At 35.9% G+C, this 20,888-nt stretch overlaps 1 protein-coding gene and 1 pseudogene across 1 annotated transcript; both read right to left on the minus strand.

The window, feature by feature from the left end:
• Positions 426 to 1,345, minus strand: Or5j12-ps1 (olfactory receptor family 5 subfamily J member 12, pseudogene 1; annotated as a pseudogene).
• Or5j1 (olfactory receptor family 5 subfamily J member 1) lies at positions 6,773 to 7,711 on the minus strand. Its single transcript, NM_001000320.1, has one exon. The coding sequence runs from the start codon at positions 7,709 to 7,711 to the stop codon at positions 6,773 to 6,775; it is 939 nt and encodes a 312-aa protein (NP_001000320.1).
• Between the last annotated feature and the right edge of the window lie 13,177 nt (positions 7,712 to 20,888).

Below are 20,888 nucleotides of genomic sequence, written 5' to 3' on the forward strand. Positions count from 1 at the left end.
CACATATCTGGTTATGTTCTAGATAAATCAAATATCAACACTTTGGGTGTGTGAAAATTATATTTTTCAAAAAGTAAATATGCTATAGCTCTTGTAAATGTAATTTTTCATTTTTATGTTTTCTTTTATAGTATCCTTACTAATATGTCTGAATATTTACATGATTGCATATGTATGTATATATATCAGAAATATACATATTTTTATGAATTTGAATTCATGTGGGAGAATGAAACTATTACCAATTATCTCGGAGAAGTGCCCTAGGTCAGAGTTTAGTGTTAGACAACAAAATACCACCCATACATTTATGCTATAATATTATTGAATATATATTTTGCACATAGAATTACACTTCTAGAAACACTAAAATACATTATTTTTAGCCTTACTGATTTTTTATAAACGATATTATTTAAATCAGTTTTTTCTGTCTCATTGTTATAAATCAACACAAGCCATTTTAGAGTGTCATTTGCTTCCTTGATCCTAAATCTATAAATCAGTTGGTTCAACATAGGAATCACTAGAGTGACACTGCCATCTCTTGTTCTAAGGTGTAGCAAAAATTTAATTGAATGCAACTGAAGCTGATAGAGCCATAGAGCAAATTCCCAGCTGTAAGATGGGAGGCACAGGGAGAGAAGTCTTTGTTTCCACCTGCTGCTGAGTGGATTCACAGGACAGCAGCAACAATGAAGATGCAAGAGATCATCACAGTCAAGAATGTACTCATAACAATTATGGTCATGAAGACCAAAAGCAACAATTAATGGAGGTGTGAACAGGACAGCTTCAGCAGTGGAGAAATATCGCAGAAGTTCCTGATGATATTTGGCCCACAGAAGAATAGCTTCATTAAACCAATTGTATGTGTACTGAATTGATTACACTTTCTTTGCACGAATCTAACACCAGCCCAACCCAAATTATTTTAGCCATAGCCACTCTATAGAGAAATTGATTCATGATGGCTAAACACTGGTTAGAAGCCATTGCAACAAGCAAAATCCCTTTTCTGTAAGCAGTGATAAAAACAGAAATTATTGCAGTGTGAATGCAGAGGATGTGGTAATCTCTCTTTTATGAAAAAAGTTCAGTAGCATTTGGGTGCAAATACTGAAAACAGTAAGCATCAGCAAATGGCAAACAGCTAAGAAAGTGGTACATAAGTATGTGGAGTTTGTGTGTTGTGTGAATAAGAAAGAACATTCATATATTATCCAATGATGAAATCATATGGGTCAAAAGAAACAATATAAATAGAAATATCTTGGGTTCATCATGATCTGTCAGTCCCAAAAAGATAAAAATCAGTAACAAATGTGATGTTGACATCTGCCATGTAAATAAAGTTTAAAAGTTTATAGTGTTTAATAAGCTGTAAGTTTGCTTTCTGTTAATAATACCCATTATTAGATAAAGTAAATGCAGGTGTTTTAGCTAAATATACTTAAAATGCAATTTTTAGTCACAGAAAAACTAAGGAAAAGTTCCCACTAAGGAGAGTTAGTGCCTTGTGTAAAAAATGAATAAGTGATCTTGGAAATTTAATCCTGGTTTCCATTTTGGTATTCCCATCTTATCATTTTAATAGACATTAATAGGCTTAAACAAAAATATACATATAACCGTACTATATGTCAAAAAGTGAGAGATTTTAGTCAGATAGAAGCTGAGTGGAATAACGTGTTTGCAATCATTATGAAGCTTACTCAATGATGTATTGCCTATAACGACATTAATCTTAGATTTTCATAAATAATTCCTTCTCTATGTCTGTCTCTTTCCCTGTCTCAATCTCTCTGTCTCTCTGTCTTTGTGTATATATATGTGCACATGCAGGTGTGCACACATGCACGCCTGTATGTATATCTGTGTGTTTGTGTGCCTTGTGAATGATAATTAAGTCTTTTACAAAGTCCCTTGAACTTGTTTGTTTCCCTTTTAACTGTGTCAAAGGCAGACATCTAGAACTCAGCATGTATGCAATCATTCTTACACACAGACTCAGGATTCTGATGTTGAGGAACTTTCATTTTTCATATCAAAATAAATGTTTAAAACTAACTCAAATACTTAAAATTTGAACACAATTTTTACAAACTTTATTTATTGTGCAACCAAATTTTTACAATAGGAAAAGCCTCAATTATTTTTACAAATACATTTTGAACAATTAGTTCAGTGTTTCTATGAAACTTAATTTTTCTTCCTGTATACCTCACAAATACAAAGATATATAAAATAAAGTATTAGCTGTTTATTATCAAGAATACTCTTTAATATTCTTGGGTTTGATTTGGTTGGTTGATTGGATGATTGTTTTGGATTGTTTACACTTCTATATCCACAATGCAGATTATAGTCTTAAGTATTATGTATAATTTGAAGATTCAAATAAATATGCCATTATAGTTATTCTAAATGACATTCCATACTATTGATCCCATAGTAGGATGTATAGATTGTTTCCTTACACGTCTTAAAATTGATTCAAGTGTCTCCCATTAATTGTTCTGCAGGATTTATAATGCAAGTGATGTTTTGAGTACAGTGGGTCCCAGTAATTCCAACATATAATTTTGGTTTAACTTATTTATGTCTTTTTTATCTTGCTTATTTAGAAACCATAAAACTACAAAAAAGGGAATTATGCAAAAATACCAGTCACAGGTGGAGTTGAACCCTGCTGTTCTCACCAATTTCTATCAGAGCAGAGGGTGTATTTCATAAGTGACACAGTAAATTTCATTGGACCTTAGTAGTCCTTCTTGTAGATAACTTGATAACATCATGTAAAGTGCAATTAATTTTGAACACTGCTGTCATCATATTGCAGTTCCTGTCACTTATGATTAAAACTCAGACAAGTGCCACAGTTTAAGAGGATTAAACAATTAAAATAGATTATATCATATCTATATTACAATGAACTATAATGTAATTATAAACAGTAACTATTTCTATTCAAACAGTAATTATTACTTAATGATATGAATTGACCTTAATGCAGATTAGATGTAATTTAACACATCAGGGGTTTGTGTGTGTGTGTGTGTGTGTGTGTGTGTGTTGTGTGAGCAGTTCATGTGTGTGAGTCCATGCATATGTGTGTGTGTGTTTGTAACTGTAAAACATATTTGATGTTTATATAGAGAAAGAGAAAAAATGTACTTAAAGCAAAGAAGTAGATGGTAATTTAAAACTTATCTTCCCTCTGCCATTTGATAAGTCAAGCAGATTAAAATCTCAACATATAATCTTAATTCTTAAAATTGTATCTGAACTATAGAATTGTATATATAATAATCAGATAAGTAAATTTAGCTTACACGTAAAAGAAGAAAAAACAATTCAACATCTCAACCCATGTAAGGACCTAGGATTATGTATTCCATTGCTTCTCTATCACTATCTCAAACAAAAATTAAAACAGAACACTAGAAGTTCTTATATTTAAAATGATGCCTGAATTCAGTAAATGACAAAGATCTCAAGTAGCAAGGTTGAAACTGAAATCTATCCTTACATATAAGAAAACCACAGTCACAGAGTCCCTTAAATGAAAATATGAGTGGGATCATTAATATAGTGTTATGAGACAAATTCAGATAATTTTAATTTGTTATATATTTGCCTTGGAGAAAATGGAACCATTCCTGGAGTAAACTTTGTATTCAAAGACTATAATGTACTAGATACTAAAAGTTTCTCTTTGTTTCTTCAGGGACTTAAAGCACTGTCAAGAACATAATGGCAGGATGGATCCCCAGGTGGGGCAGTCCCAGGATGGGTGTTCCTTCAGTATCTGCTTCATTTTTTGTCCCTGTCTTTTGTTTGCAGGAACATTTCTGGTTTTAAAACTTGGAGATGGATGAGTGGCTCCCTCCCTCTACTGGGGACCATGCCTATCTACTGCAAGTGGTTGTAGTGTTAAAGAAATTATGACAGGAAGAATTGTTTGTGTGCATAACTGATGTTTAGTGTAGTGTTTAATTTTTAGACTGTCTTAATATAAATTTGACTAAACCCACTGGTATACAAATCAAAACATATGGAAAACTCTCCTGTGTCTGCTTCTTTAAATATCGAAACCTCCAACCTATTAAGAAGATGAAAATAAACCATTATAAATACTGGTGTGAGTTATTTTTGTGCTATTTTTTTTTGCTATCTACTCTTAGAAAGTGTAGCTTTTGTGCAGAGTGTATATACAGCCAAGGAAAGGAGTAAAACAGATATAATTATAGGAGCACATGATAACATAGAATCAATTCTGTAATTCTTTTGTAAACAAGATGAAGAATGAAATTTTGCAATTCATTGACACTAATCTCTCATTTTCATTGATTCTATTTCTTTTTTTAGATATTTTTATTTACATTTCAAATCACCTTTCCCAGTTTCCCATTCATAATCCTCCTATCCCAATCCTCTTTCCCCTTCTTCTATGAGGGTAGTCCTGCACCCATTCATACACTCCTTCCAACCTCCCTGCCCTGACATTCCCCTACACTGGGGTGGTTGAGCTTTGGCAGGACCAAGGGCTTCTCCTCCCATTAGTGCCCTACAAGACCATTCTCTGTTACTTATGCAGCTGGAGCCATGGGTCTGTCTTCTTTGGATGGTGGTTCAGTCCCTGTGAGCTTTGGTTGCTATTGTTGTTTTTATGGTGTTGCAAACCCCTTCAGCTCCTTCAATCCTTTCTCTAACTCTTCCAATAGGGACCCTATTCTCAGTTTAAAGGTTGGCTGTGAGCTTCCGCCTCTGTAGTTGACATGTCCTGGCAGATCCACTCAGAAGACAGCTGCTTTAGGCTCCTATCAGCATGCACTTCTTGGCACTTCTTGGATTTGGTGGCTGTATGTATATGGGCTAGATTCCCAGGATGGGCAGTCTCCGAATGGCCTTTCCTTCAGTCTCTGGTCCAAACTTTGTCTCCATGTCTCCTCTTATGAATATGTTGCTCCCCTTTCTAAGAAAGAAGTGATTGCTAAAGTTTTGGTTTTGTGTATTGTCATATAAAGAAACAGTAACTAGTTCATTATTCTATTTCTAGCATGTGCTGCAAGATATCTTTTAATTCCAAGTATATTTTCATATTTTTCTCATTATTTCTGTAAGACTTTAAACAAATATTTGTTACTTGAGACCCCAAGACCATTGGGGACAGGGGATAAGAAAGCACAGATTCAACAACACAGTCTCCAGGAGCTGGGCAAATGGCAAAGGCAAACTGTTTTACAGGAACTGGATAAGCATTAATACTTCACTCCCAGCATAACATTGGCGCTCAAGTAGCCAGATATGAAGTTGTCTTTTAATCAGTGGTTTGCTCTATCACTTGATCCAGCATCAGAGGTCTCTAGCTGCGCTGTCTAATTCTAGGTTGGTTCAAGGAGGAAATATCAGCGGCACATATGCCAGCATAACAGCTGGGCCTGCTTGGCTATGTTCCTCCTACTAGTATTTATTCATAAGCTTTATAAGGTAATTCTAGTATCCAATGGTGTTTGCTGACATACATGCACACACAGCTACATTCACCACAAGTACATAGAAACTTTGTATTAGGGTTTTCTAGAGTCAGAGAACTTACAGAATGCCTCTATATGTTAAGGTAACTTATTGTAATGACTTAGAGTCTGTACCCCAACTAATGCAACAGTGGGCAGCTGTGAATGGGAAGTCCAAGAATCTAGTAGCTGCTCAGTCCCACAAGGCTAGTAGCATAAGCAGATCTTCTGGAGGAGTGGCTTCCTACAGAGGTTTTGGCAATAAGTGCAAGCAGTTGAAGAAGAGCAAATCTGCCTTCTAATATCTTTATATAGGCCTCCAGCAGAAACTGTGGCTCTGGTGAAAGGTATGTACCACCATCCAGGTATGGATCTAAAACTTGCTTTGTCCCAGGCTGACCTTGAACTCAGAGATCAGCTTGTCTCAGTCTCTTCCAACTAAAGGCATCAACTACCTTGCCTGGGCCTAACATTTCACAGCCACTATGACACAAGAACTTCAGGTCAAGCTCAAGGTCATAAGCTGGTCTTGCAGCCTCAAGATCAGAACACAGGTGTGTCCTCCATTTGTGGATTGTAGTTCATTCTACATGCAATCAAGTTAACAATAAGGAATAGCTATCACAAACTCATTAATTTTTAAATAATGATTTGTACATTATAGATATCAAAATTATATAGCTGTTTAAAATCATTTAAATGGAATATATCTGAAATTGAACAAGAAAAAGATTTACATGATTCAGTGCCAAAATTTCTTAAAATGGGCCTAAAGTAGATCTAAACTATTAGGTGTATTTACCCCAATAAGTAAACTCATGCTTATCCATTTGCTGAATATGAGAGTCCCAGATAATTTTGTTTTGAGGAATACTTTGTTTATATTCATCAAAGAAAGGACAAGCTGAGAGTCATGTTCATTTTCTCAAATTAATTATTCTGATTTTATTGGTTATTTAGAAATGTATAGATGTCTCTCTATGTTTATATACAATTTCACTTCACATAAAGGAATAAAATATTACCAATGTTTCAGTAATTTACTTAGGTCTTAGTATATGGTTTATTGAAAATACAATACACTTTCGGTAATCATGAAACATTGCTCTTTGATATATATTTTTATCATTACCAAACAGTACTGAAAGTGAACAAAACCCATAGTTCCTGTTTGAAACTTTATTTGATCATCAAAAGGATTCTTACATGAATCAGTTTCCCATGTCCTATTCTCAGGAACACACTGTGATATTTTAATGCAGAGAATGTTTGATCTCTATAACTCTTTTCACAGCATCTTTTACATCTTTGTTCCTTAAACTGTAAATCAGTGGATTCAACATAGGAATCACCAGGGTATAAAATATGGATACCACCTTCTCTTGCTCTAAGGAGTACTGAGAACTTGGTTGAATGTAACTGAAGCTGATAGAACCATAAAATAAAGTGACAGCTGTTAGATGGGATGCACAGGTAGAGAAGGCTTTGTGTCTGCCTGCTGCTGAACGGATCCTCAGAATAGCAGCAACAATGAAGATATAAGAGAGAACCACAGTCAAAAGTGTAGTCATGGCAATGACTCCAGAGAATACCAAAAGCAGCAGTTCATTCATGGAGGTGTCAGAACAGGACAGCTTCAACAGGGGAGGAAGGTCACAGAAGAAATGACTGATGACATTAGGGCCACAAAAGCACAGATTCATTAAGCCAATTGTATGTGTTAATGATGTGATAGTCCCTCCTAAGCATGAACCCAGCACTAGTAGAACACATATCAATTTTGTCATAGCCACTGTGTAAGTTAGAGGGTTTGCAATGGCCATGTAACGGTCAAAAGCCATTGCGGCCAGGAGAAAGCCCTCTGTAGTAAGCAGTGATGCAAACAAGAAATATTGCAGGATGCAAGCAGAGAATGAGATTCTCTCTCTTTCAACAAAGAAGTTCAGTAGTAATGTGGGTGCAAATACTGATGAATAACAGGCATCAACAAATGACAGAGAGCGAAGGAAGTGGTACATAGGTGTATGGAGTTTGGGAGTTATGTGGATCAGCATAAACAGTCCCAGATTTCCCACCAAGGAAATGACGTAGATCAAAAGGAACAATATAAAGAGAAACACCTTGATTTCACCACGATCAGTCAGTCCCAAAAGGATAAACTCAGTAACAAATGTGAAGTTGACATTTGCCATGGAATTGTATGCCTTGGTACCTGCTAATGATAGGAGATTCAGATAAATCTGTAGTAATATTAGAATATCTGCAACTAGTGAACTGTAAAACTCTCTATCCTGATTGTCCTGCTTATAAGCATACAGATTAAAAGTCCAGATTTTTTAAAACCACTGTTCATTTGATTTTTAATATTAAGTTCCATTAGTAAAAAACTGCTAAATTATTAGCAGAATGCTATCTTTAAGTATAATATTTATAATTCTAGTTTATAAGATCATAAGAACTGATGGTGGAAATATAATCTATGTTTACATTGAAGTATTTTTAATACTTTTTGATCATGTTAAAGCAGCTGGTGTGAAATATACAAAGACCCACAATTTATAAAATATTGTTGAGGAATTTAGTCTAGCAATATTACTACCCTGGCAAGATAACACATGCAAAGACTTCTAAGCCTGTGTGACCAGGCTGTATTAAGACACCTTCAATCCCTCTAGCTGGAATACGAACACTCCCTTAGTATACACCTTTAATCATAAACAATGAAGGTGAAGTTAGTTTGTGGAAAGAATCAGCCATGTTTGAATGTGAAATCTAGTTGAGCACCAGAGAAAGGGATAAATCAGAGAATAATTTGACAGAATGAGTCAGAGATGGTATCTTTCCAATTCCCTTGAAAACAGAACTGAAAGAGTGGTGACATAGGGAGCAAACGGGGGGGGAGAGAGAGAGAGAGAGAGAGAGAGAGAGAGAGAGAGAGAGAGAGAGAGAGAGAGAGAGTTTTAATGAGAATCTTTTATAGAGACCGTTTGGAAAGAGAACAAGATAGACACAGGTAAAGACAGAACAAAGTAGAAAATAAGAAGCCAGAAGATTAAAACAGATTGCCAGAGTTAGTTTGATGCTAAAGATAGCAATTTAGTCAGAGGCCTAAAAGAGCCAGTTTGAATCAGTCAGTTCAGAGAGGAGTTTGGGCCAGAACAGGTAAGTTGATCCACCCATCCAAAGTTCAGAAAATGGTGGAAAGAATGAGTTTATTCAGTAACAAGCCTCCTAGGAAACAATCATTTCTGGGAAATAAAATTATTTTTACAAAATAGAGTCCCTCATGAAGTGTTAGGTCACAGAGGTGCACTTTAGTAAAAAGCCCAAGACCTTGTACACATGCATACTCTCTCTCTCTCTCTCTCTCTCTCTCTCTCTCTCTCTCTCTCTCTCTCTCTCTCTCTTGCTCTCTCTGTCTCTCTCAATTGGGCTCTTTCTTTCTTGCTCACTCTCTCTTTCTCTGTTGTTCTTGCGCTCTCTCTCTCTCTCTCTCTCTCTCTCTCTCTCTCGTCTTTTGATTGCATTCTGTTTAAGACCTCAAAATCATTACCTATTCTACCTGTATAAGCAAATGTTTGTTCATGTGGTTTTGTTTGTTTGTCTGTTTGTTTTTATGGCTATTGAATAATGGTTTTTGTTCATGATATTTAAGCCTTGTACTATTGAGCCATCTAAATGATTTATTTAAGAGTATATACAAGTGGCATGCATGCATGAATGTGAGTTTACCTGTTATAAACTGACAGTACCTAGAAACAAAAGATTGCTATAATAATGCTTAGACAGTTTGAAAGGTATTTCAGGGAGTGCTTTTAAAGGGTGTATATGATGTGAAATATAAAGTATTTTGAAACCACTCAAATTGCTGATTACTTTCAATAGATATATTTTTAGTGTACTTGGTATCGGTTTTAACTCTTGAATTTAAACACTTACAATAATTATTAGTAAATTGACTTTGCTATGAAAACCAACCCAGTTTCTAGAGTAAGGAGAATTTTATTACATAAAAATACAGTACTTTCTGTGAAACATTTAACTTTATTTTACGCTTACATTGCCAATCCATAGACTATGAAGTGCATATTAGACATGTGTTATAAGAAATAAATTTCATTTTGTTAGCTAACATAGTTGAGATTCTTATTTTAACTGTCATGTACAATATGAGAAAGAAATGAGCATGCCATGTGACACTTACTAAATCATATTCTGTACATTTGTCCACAGAAATATGTGTAGGGTGACTTCCTTGTACTACCTTAAAATGAACTCAAATATTGTGGCACTTTGTTATTATCTCTATCTTCTTTATTTAGAAACAGTGTCATGAGAGAGTGTTGTCACTTAAGTGCAGTAATCACACCATATTTTGAAACTATGTCATATAGACCAACCCAGAAAGTTCTCATCAATTTTTCCAGAATGAAGGAACCCATTGAACTTAACTGCCTCTTCCTACCTCTGGCTTCATCATTTGTTCATTGTGTAGTACTGTAATTTAGAGTATATATAATACTCAGAAAATGTACTGTCTGTGAGCGCAGTAAATTTTTTTGAAAAAGACACACAAGATAATTATATCAAAACTAGATTATAGTGATATTCAAATGGTAGTTTTAGATTTAAAAATACTGTAGATTGCATTTGTCCTTTATCTTATCACTGGAGGTTGCAAGGCAAAAATAATATTTAGGTAGTAAAAGGAAAATCTCTGTACAAGAAGTTAAATGAGTAACTTACAACTTAATTTCTTTATTTTTGTTGCAAAGTTTATCAGTTTAAAATTTGAACATATTTTCTTAATCACTAAATCAGTAATTTAATCATAAAATTATGTATTTAATTACCAAATAAGAAAATTTTCCTTATTAATAAAATAATAATTATGCATCAACACATTTAGGAACATTACGACCTCCTGTTGTTTGATTTTACTATAATTCAGTATGTAACATTCTATAAATAAAAGCAAATACTAATGTCTCTTACTTTTGAAATGATGCAAAAATTCAGCAAATGACAGTAGTGATATGTAGAAGGGATGATATTGAAACTTATCAGTACATATAAAAGAATAAAATGCATAAAGCCCTTGCAATGTCAATATGAGATAAAACATTAAATTCATGTCAGAAGACAGATTGATATAACACATTCTGTTATATATTAGCCTTGATTAAAAATGATTCATCCCTAGAGTAAATTTCTGACTCAAATTGTAATATGCTCATTATTAAGTTTCTTTGCATTTCTCTAGGGAATTAAGAAAATCTCTACCAATTAATGGATCCCTCAAGATCTTACTTTTCCCAGGTTTTGTAATGAACAATAATATAGTTTTTAAAAAAGCACGCATAGTTTCTGAACAAAACAAGTAATCATAAACCAAAGATACAAATAGAAATACCAAAAGACCCTGAGCTATCATCAGCATAGAAGGACAGGATAAAGTACATTCATATTTGACTTCATTGGATGACAAAAAAATCACTTCAAGTAAAGGCATAGCCAGGTATTTAGTTGCCTTAGTGGTTTCCTTATCTACCGTGTACCTACTATGCTCAAATTTGTATTTATTTCTCATCTTCAATCACCTTAATCCAGAATTTGAATATAGTGCTTCACGTACATCTCTTTCTCTCTCTCTCTCCCTCTCTCTCTCTCTCTCTCTCTCTCTCTCTCTCTCTCTCTCTCTTCATATATGTATAATATATATTCATATATCTGAATGAATATGTATGAATGAAAAATGTATAGCCATTTTTACCAAATAAGAATTAATGTCCTCTTACGTATATTAAAAGCTAACAATGGGAAGTATTTTATAATGTAATCCCAGCTATGGACAATAGGAAATACAAGACAGGAAAATGACTGTGTAATCTAAGAAATCTATTATATGAATTGAGTCAGAAACAAACAAACAAATCAACAAAAAGCACTGACAAATTTTTGGCAATGGACTTTGGTAATACTGTGAGTTAGAACAGATTACTTAATCTACTTATAGAACCCTCGTAGTAGATGTAGAACACTTTTAGGAAATGTGGCATTCTGTGTTTGATGAAATGTAATTTAGTAATCAGATAAATAATTTATCTGATGAATGTTTATCAGAGCAATGCTATATATTTTTAGTAGGTAATATATTAAGTATATTAAAAAATCTTTAGAATTATCTTCTGTAATTGCAAGTGTCACTTTTATTTCCTCAGTTGAAGGAATGAGAGACTGCTGTACACAGCTTTATGAATACATGGCCTGAACCCAGAGTACTTAGACTTAATATTCCTAGGCCAAGGCCTAGAAGCTTCTTGCCTCTAAACAACGTAATCTTCTGTAAGCTTGTCCTTGGATGTTTCTACTAACCTAGACATATAATATGTCAGCTTCTGAGACTTACTGCTATATAAATTCACCTTTTCTACTTCTTTCCGAACTTTGGCTGGCTGTTTCAACTCAGCTTTTCTGGCCCAAATTGCTATCCAAGCTCACTAATTCAAGTTGGCTTCTCTCATCTTCTGACTGAATCTCTCTGCTTGGAAAAACTGGCTCTGAATTATATTAATTGAATTTCTCCAAACCAAACTGAACTTACTTTAACTCTCCTAAATGAACTGATTTCAATTCATCTCAACTGCTCTGAGGTCAATAAGATTCAACTGAACTGAATTGACTGACTCCCCTCCCTCATTGGTTTCTAAGTTACCTCTCTTTCCTAATAAAAACTGGTAATAACTTATCTCTGACTCATTCTATCAAATCTTTCCCTAATCCTTCAGAATGTTTTCCTCTGTTTTAGAATTCATTTTAGTGTGTTTAGACCTTCTACCTGGGAAGATTACTCCTCTAAAGTCCCCAGTCTGAAGGACTCCCAGGTGTTCTGCTGCATGCAGGGCAAAAGATAAGGTATCCTCCCAAATAACTGCAGCATCAGGGAGCGCTGAGGAGCCCAGATCACGTGTGACCCCTCATTCCCCCAGCCATCCCCAGTCAACCTGGACCTCACTCCCTTTCCAGCCTGCACCTTCCTCTAGGGCAGATTACCAGCTTGTCTGCCCTCTATAGACCTGAGTCTATATCCTTCACAATGTTTGCCGCTTTATTAGAATTCATTTTAGTGTGTACTAGGCCTTCCACCTGAGAGGATCACCAGCTTGTCTACTCATCTAAAGACTCCACAGTCTGAAGGACTCCCAGGAGTTTTGCTGCATGCAGGGCAACTGGTAAAGTATTCTCTCAAACAAAAGCAGCAGCTGGGAACCCCTAGGAGCCCAGTGAACTTAAGACCCACACCCCTCAGGCCCATACCCTCACACCAAACTCCACTCTCCTTTTGGCCTGAGTCTTCCTCTGGGGCAGATCTCCAGCTTGTCTGCTCCTCAGAGGATCCAACAGTCTGAGGAGTTTTGCCCCATACAAGGCAACAAGCTCAAGAGTCTGAAGGTCTCCCAGGAGTTCTGCTGCACTAAGGGTAACAGCTTGGCTGCCTCTCTGAACACCCTATGGTCTGAAGGCCTCACAGGAGGGCTGCTATAGCCAGAGCCACAAGGCTGACTCCACAAGATCTTCAGCAACCCAGAGACACAGGAGGCATGGTCCAGACACAAATACTCAGGCCAGCTAACAACAGAGATAACCAGATGGTGAGAGGCAAGCATAAGAATATAAGCAACAAGGCCAATATACTTTGACATCATTATAACCCAATACTCTCACCACAGCAAGCTCTGGAGACACCAATACACCTGAAAATCAGGGTGCTGACCTAAAATATTATCTCATGAAGAAAGAAGAGTCCCTTAAGGAGGATATAAATAACTCACTAAAATAAATATCAGAAAACACAGGTAAACATGTAGAAGACCTTAAAAAGCAAACAAATAAATACCTTAAATACTGGAAAACAGAAACAGGTAACGGAACTGAGCAAAGTAGTCCAAGACCTTAAAGTGAAAATAGAAACAGGAAAGAAAACATAAATGGAGACAACCCTGGATGTGGAAAACTTAGTAAAGAGGTCAGGATATAAAGATGTAAGTACCACAAACAGAATACAAGAAATAAAAGAGAGAATATCAAGTGTAGAAGGTAGTTTATAAGATATTAACAAAACAGTCAACACATAAACAAAATAAAAATAAAACAAACCTCCTAGCCCAAAACATTCAGGAAATACATGACACAAGGAAAAGACAAAATCTAAGAATGTTAGGAATTGATGAGAAGGAAGAGTCTCAGGTCAAAGGACCTAAAGACTCTTTCAACTAAATCATAGAAGAAAACTTCCTTAAGCTAAAGAAAGAGATGGCCCTAAAAGTACAAGAAGCCTATAGATTGCCAAATAAAATGGACCTGAAAAAAAATTCCTCTCATCACATAATAATAAAACTCAAAATGTACAGATGAAAGAAAGAATATAAAAAGCTACAAGGAAAAAAGTACAATTAACATATAAAGGCAGACCTATCACAATTACACCAGACTTTTCAACAGTCACTCTAAAAAGCCAGAAAATCCTGGACAGAGATGATGCAGACGCTAAGAGAACAAAAATGCCAGCCTAGGCTACCTTAATCAGCAAACCTCAATAAGCATCGATGGAAAAAAACAAGATTATTACAGAACAAAACCAAATGTAAACAATTATCTATTTACCAACTTAGTTCTACAAAAGATTGTAGAAGCAAAACTCCAACAAAAGGAGGGTACAAATACCAAAGAAAATACAAAATCTTTATCATATCACAACAAAGCCAAAAGGAGAGAATCACATGCAAATAATGCCACCTAAAATCTCATAGGAGGAACTAACACTTACCTGTCTATGATATCTCTCAACATCAACAGAGTGAATTCCCAAATAAAAACATATAAGCCAACACACCGGATACACAAAAAAGATCCAGCATTTTCCAGCATATGAGAAACATACCTCAATAACAAAGACCGAAATTATCTCAGAGTAAAAGGCTAGAAAAAGGTCTTCCAAGCATATGGTCCCAAGATACAAGCTAGAGATGATATCCAAATATACAATAAAATAGACTTTCAACCAAATGTTATCAATTGAGATGGGGAAGAAAACTTCATATTTATCAAAAGAAAAGTCTGCTGTCAGAATGTCTTTGTTGTGAACATATGTGTCCCAAAGGCAAGGGCAACTGAATTCATAAAGGAAACTTGACTAAAGCTCAAAACACACACTGAATGTCACACAGTCATAGTAGGAGACTTCAACACCCCACTTTCACCAATGGGCTGGTCATTGAAACAGAAACTAAACAGAGACTCAATGAAATGAAGAGAAGTAATTAACAAAATGGAATTAGCAGATATGTATAGAATATTTCACCCTAGAACGAAAGAATAAACTTTCTTCTCAGCATTTCATGGTACCTTCTTCAAAACTGATCATATAAAATCAGTTAGAAAACAAACCTCAAGTGATACAAAAAGGGTGAAAAAATCCTATCAGATCACAGACTAAGGCTAGATTTCAATAACAACAAAAACAACAGAAAAACCACATACCTATGAAAACTGAACAACCCTTGATTCAATGATAGCCTGGTGAGGTAAGAAATTAAAGGCTTCCTGGAATTCAAAGAAAATGATGACACAGCATACTTAAACTTATGGGATACAATGAACAAAGAGTTAAGATAAAAATTGATTGCACTAAGTAACCTGTGAAAGAAATTGGAAAGATCCTACACTAGCCATTGAATAGCACAACAAAAATCCCTAGACGAAAATGAAGCAAGCACACATGAATAGTAGACAGCAGAAAATAGTCAAAATCAGGACTGAAAGCAACCAAATATAAACAAAGAAAAGATACAAAGAAATCAACAAAACCAATAACTGGTTCTTTGAGAAAATCAACAAGATAGATAAACCCCTAGCCAAATTAGGGTAAGGGCAAAGTCACAGTATCCAAATTAACAAAATCAAAAAGGAAAGAAAGGGAGACATAACAACAGAAAATGAAGAAATTAAAAAAAATTAGATCCTACTACAAAAGGCTATTCTCAACAAAAATGGATAATCTAGATGAAATTGATAATTTTCTAGACAGATAACTTGTAACAAATTTAAATCAAGACCAAGTAAACTACATAAACAGGCCCATATCCCCTAAGAAAATAGAAGGGATGAAAGCCTCCCAACCAAAAAAGAGTTCAGAAGAAATGGTTTTAGTACAGAATGCTATCAGACCTTCAAAGAAGAGCTAATACCAAAACTCAAAATATTCCATAAAATAGAAACAGAAGGAATACAACCTGATGCATTCTATGAAGCCACAATTTCTCTGAAACCTAAGTCACTCAAAGAGAACTTCAGATCAATTTTCCTTATGAATATTGCTGCTACAATACTCAATAAAATATTCACAAACCAAATCCAAGAATACATCAAAACGATCATTCTCCACAAATAATGGGATTCATCACAGGGAAACAAGGTTGGTCCAATATATGAAAATTCATTAATGTAATCCACTATTAAATAAAATCAAAGAAAATATCATATGATCATCTCATTAGATCCTGAAAAAGCATTTGACAAAATACACCACGCCTTCATGATAAAAGTCCTGGGAAGAACAAGAATTCAAACATAAAAATAGTAAAAGTAAGCCAGTAGCCGACATCAAGCTAAATGGAGAGAAACTTGAAGCAATCCCACTAAATTTAGGAAATAGACAGGGCTGCCCATTCTCTCCCTATTTATTCAATATTGTACTGGAAGTCCTAGCCAGATCAATTAGACAAAAAAGAGGTCAAAGGTATACAAAGCAAAAAGGAAGAAGTCAAAATATCACTATTTGGAGAAGCTATGATAGTATACTTAAGAAACTCCAAACTTCTACCAGAGAATTCCTACAGCTGATAAATAACTTCAGCAAAGTGTTTGGATATAAAATTAATTCAGACAAATCAGTACCCATCTTCTACTCAAAGGATAAACAAGCTGGGAAAGAAATTAGGGAACGGATACCCTTCGAAATAGCCAGAAATAATATAAAATACCTTGGGTGTGTGACTAATCAAGCAAGTAAAAGGTCTGTGTGACAAGAACTTCAAGTCTCTGAAGAAAGAAATTGAAGGTCTCAGAAGGTGAAAAGAACTCCCATGCTCAGAGATTGGCAGGATTAATATAGTAATCATGACCATCTTGCCAAAAGCAGTCTACAGATCAATGCAATCCCCAATCAAAGTTCCAACTCAATTCTTCATAGAATTATAAAGACCAATTTTCAGATTCATTTGGAAAAGCAAAAAACCCAGGATAGTGAAAACTATCCTCAAAAATTAAAGAACTTCTAGGGGAATTACCATCCCTGACCTCAAACTGTATTACAGAGAAATCATGATAATGACTGTACGGTATTGGTACAGAGACAGGCAGGTAAATCAATAGAAAGGAATTGAAGACCCAGAAATGAACCCACACACCTATGGTCACTTGATCTTTGAAAAAGGAGCAAAAACTATCCAACTGAAAAAAGATAGTGTATTCAACAAATGGTGCTGGTTCAACTGGAGGTCAGGTTATAAAGGATTACAAATTAAGCCATTCTCACCTCATTGTAGAAAGCTCAAGTCCAAGTGGTTCAAAGACCTCCACATAAAACCAGATATACTCAAACTAATAGAAGAGAAAGTGGGGAAGAGCCCTGAGCACATGAGCACAGGGGAAAATTTCCTGAACAACATACCAATGGCTTATGCTCTAAGATTAAGAATCAACAAATAGGACTTCATAAAATTGCAAAGTTTCTGTAAGGCAAAGGACACTGTCAACTAGACAAAATGACAACAAACAGATTGGTAAAGATCTTTAGCAATCCTACATCCAACAAAGGGCTAATACCTAATATATACAAAGAACTCTAGAAGTTAGACTCTAGAAATTCAAATAACCCTATTAAAATATGGGATACAGAGTTAAACAAAGAATTCTGAGCTGAGGAATAGAGAATAGATGAGAAGTACCTAAAGAAATGTTCAACATCCAGGAAATGTAAATCAAAACAACTCTGAGATTCCACCTCACACAAGTCAGAATGGCTAAGATCAAAAACTCATGTGACAGCAGATGCTGGCAAGGAAGTAGGAAAGGGGAACACTGCTCCATTGTGGTGGGATTGCAAACTGGTCCAACCACTTTGGAAATCAATCTACCACTTCTTCAGAAAGTTGAACATAGTATTACCTGAGTAGAATATAGTTACACCATCCTGGGCATATACCAAAAGGTTCTCCAACATATAACAAGGACATATATTCCTCTACGTTCCTAGTAGCCTTATTTATAATAGCCAGAATCTGGAAAGAGCTCAGATGTTCTTCAACAGAGGAATGGATACAGAAATTTTGTTATATTCACACAATGGAGTACTACTCAGCTATTAAAAGCAATGACACAGATAAAGGTGCTTGCTGCTATCCATTGCGCTGAACAAGGGGACTCCAATGGAGGAGATAAAGAGATGACTGAAGGAGCAGATGGGGTTTTAAACACCATAGTATGAAAAACAGTATCAACCAACCAAACCCTATCAGTACTCCCTGGGACTAACTACCAATTAATGAGTACACATGGAGGGACCCATGACTCCAGTCACATATGTGGCAGAGGATGACAATGTCCAGCATCAATGGGAGAAAAAGCTTTTGGTCATGTGAAGGCTTGTTTCTCCAATGTAGGGTAATCCCAGGGTGTTGAGTTTGGAGTGAGGTGGTGGGAACGGGAGCATTTTCACAGAAGGAGGGGGAGGGAGAGGTGATAACATTTGAAATATATATATATATATATATATATATATATATATATATATATATATATATAAGTATCCAAGAAAAATAGAATTATTTAGAAAAGAAAAAGAAACAGGAAGAAAGGAAAGAAGGCAGGGAAGAAGGAAGGAAGGAAGAAAAGAAGGAAATTAAGTTGTTTTAGCAAATGCCTTTCTTACCTAAGAATGTAGTTCTATTTATTGACTATACCATAATAAATTTTGTAAAATCAAAATAATAAATAAAAAAAGTGTTAGAGAGATCAGGAATTCAATACTCATATCTAAACATAATAAAAGCAGTATACACTGATATCAAATTAAATGCACAGATACTTGAAGCAATCCCATTAAAATTGAGGACAAGACAAGGATGCCCACTCCCTCCTTATCTATTCAATATCGTACTAGAAGTTCTAGCTACAGCAATGATACAATAAAAATAAATCAAGGGGATACAAATTGACAAAGAAATGTCAAGGTACTGCTATTGGCAGATGATATGATAGTGCACATAAGCAAGCTCAAAAAGTCTACCAGAGAACTACAGCTGATAAAGAACTTCAACAAAGTGGCTGGATATAAAATTAAGTCAAACATATCAGTGTCTTTTCTTTATTTGAATGATAAACTGCCCGAGCAAGAAATTAGGAAAAGAACACCCTTCAAAATAGTCACAAATAATATAAAATATCCTGGGGTTATTCTAATGATACAAATGAAAACTCTGTATACAAGAACTTAGAGTCCCTCAAAAAAGGAAGGAAACAGGCAACCTCAGAAGGTAGGAGTGAGGTAACACTGTAGAATGTACCAGAGTCCTAAGAAGTAAGAGATGCTCAGAACTCAAAGGGAGGGACTTATATGAAATGACCTACAGTAGGGAGATTGAACTTGTAGAGCCTATCTCTAGTAAAGATTCAGAACATCGATTGGAGGTATGGGTTGCCATCGCACAGTCAAAAACTCTGACACATAATTGTTCTAGTCTGAATGAAATGGAAAGATAAAAATGGAGAAAAAAAAACGAGGAAAAGCAGGTCCAGTGACAGGTCCAAACTGGAATCCGGCTCAAGGGGAGGTCCCAAGGCTTGACACTATTACTAATGTTATTGTGTGCTCACCGAAAGGGGCCTATCATGACTGCCCTCTGAGAGGCTAAATAAGCAGCTGATTCAGAAGCAAATACTTATATCCAACTAAGAGATAGAAGCCAAGGACCCGTGTAGTTGAATTATGGAAAGGCTGAAAGAAGCTGAGGAGGAGGGGGGTCCCATAGGAATACTAACAGTCTCAATTAACCTAGACCCCTAAGATCACTAAGACAGTGAGCCAACCTGACAGCATACACTACCCGTTATGAGGTCCCAGACACATGTACAGCAGATGTCTGCCTGGTCAGGCCTCAGTGAGAGAGGATGTACCTAAGCCTGGAGAAACTTGAGGTCACAGAGAGTAGGAAGAACTGGTTGGGAGATGGTGGAAGTGGATGTGGTTTGTGATGATATCCTCTTTCAGATGAGGTAGGAGGATTAGAATGAGGAACTTTCAGAGGAAAAATCTGAAGTAGGTAAGAACTGGACTGTAAAGAACCCAGATGTCCTTCAACAGAGGAATGGATACAGAAAATGTGGTACATCTACACAATGGAATATTACTCAGCGATCAAAAACAATGACTTTATGAAATTCATAGCCAAATGGATGGAACTGGAAAATACCATCTTGAGTGAGGTAACCCAATCACAGAAAAACAAACATGGTATGCACTCATTGGTAAGTAGATATTAGCCCAAATGCTCGAATTACCCTAGATGCACAGAACACATGAAACTCAAGAAGGATGACCTTCTTCACTCCTTCTTTAAAAGGGGAACAAGAATACCCTTGGGAGGGAATAGGGAGGCAAAGTTTAGAACAGAGGCAGAAGAAACACCCATTCAGAGCCTGCCCCATATGTGGCCCATACATATACAGCCACCAAACTAGATAAGATGGATGAAGCAAAGAAGTGCAGGCTGACAGGAACCGGATGTAGATCTCTCCTGAGAGACACAGCCTGAATACAGCAAATACATAGGCAAATGCCAGCATTAAACCACTGAATTGAGAACAGGACCCCTGTTGAAGGAATCCTAGAAAGGACTGAAAAAGCTTGAAGGGGCTTGAGACCCCATATGAAGAAAAATGCCAACCAACCAGAGCTTCCAGGGACTAAGCCACTCCACAAAGACTATACATGGACTGACCCTGGGCTCCAACTTCATAGGTAGCAATGAATAGCCTAGTAAGGGCACCAGTGGAAGGGGAAGCCCTTGGTCCTGCCAAGACTGAACACCCAGTGAACGTGATTGTTGTGGGGAGGGCAGTAATGGGGGGAGGATGGGGAGGGGAACAACCATATAGAAGGGGAGGGGGAGGGGTTAGGGGGATGTTGGCCTGGAAACCGGAAAGGGAATAACAATCGAAATGTAAATAAGAAATACCCAAGTTAATAAAGATGTAAAAGAAAAAGGGGGAAAAAGAAAAGATGGAGGCACAAAAAAAGATTAAAGAATA

Source organism: Rattus norvegicus, chromosome 3 (genome assembly GCF_036323735.1).
Source record: "Rattus norvegicus strain BN/NHsdMcwi chromosome 3, GRCr8, whole genome shotgun sequence".
In the NCBI taxonomy this organism is placed as follows: Eukaryota; Metazoa; Chordata; class Mammalia; order Rodentia; family Muridae; genus Rattus; species Rattus norvegicus.

Bases quoted from the DNA above. Each gene is read 5' to 3' on its own strand.
- Or5j1 (NM_001000320.1), bottom strand. From the start codon at position 7,711: ATGGCAAATGTCAACTTCACATTTGTTACTGAGTTTATCCTTTTGGGA.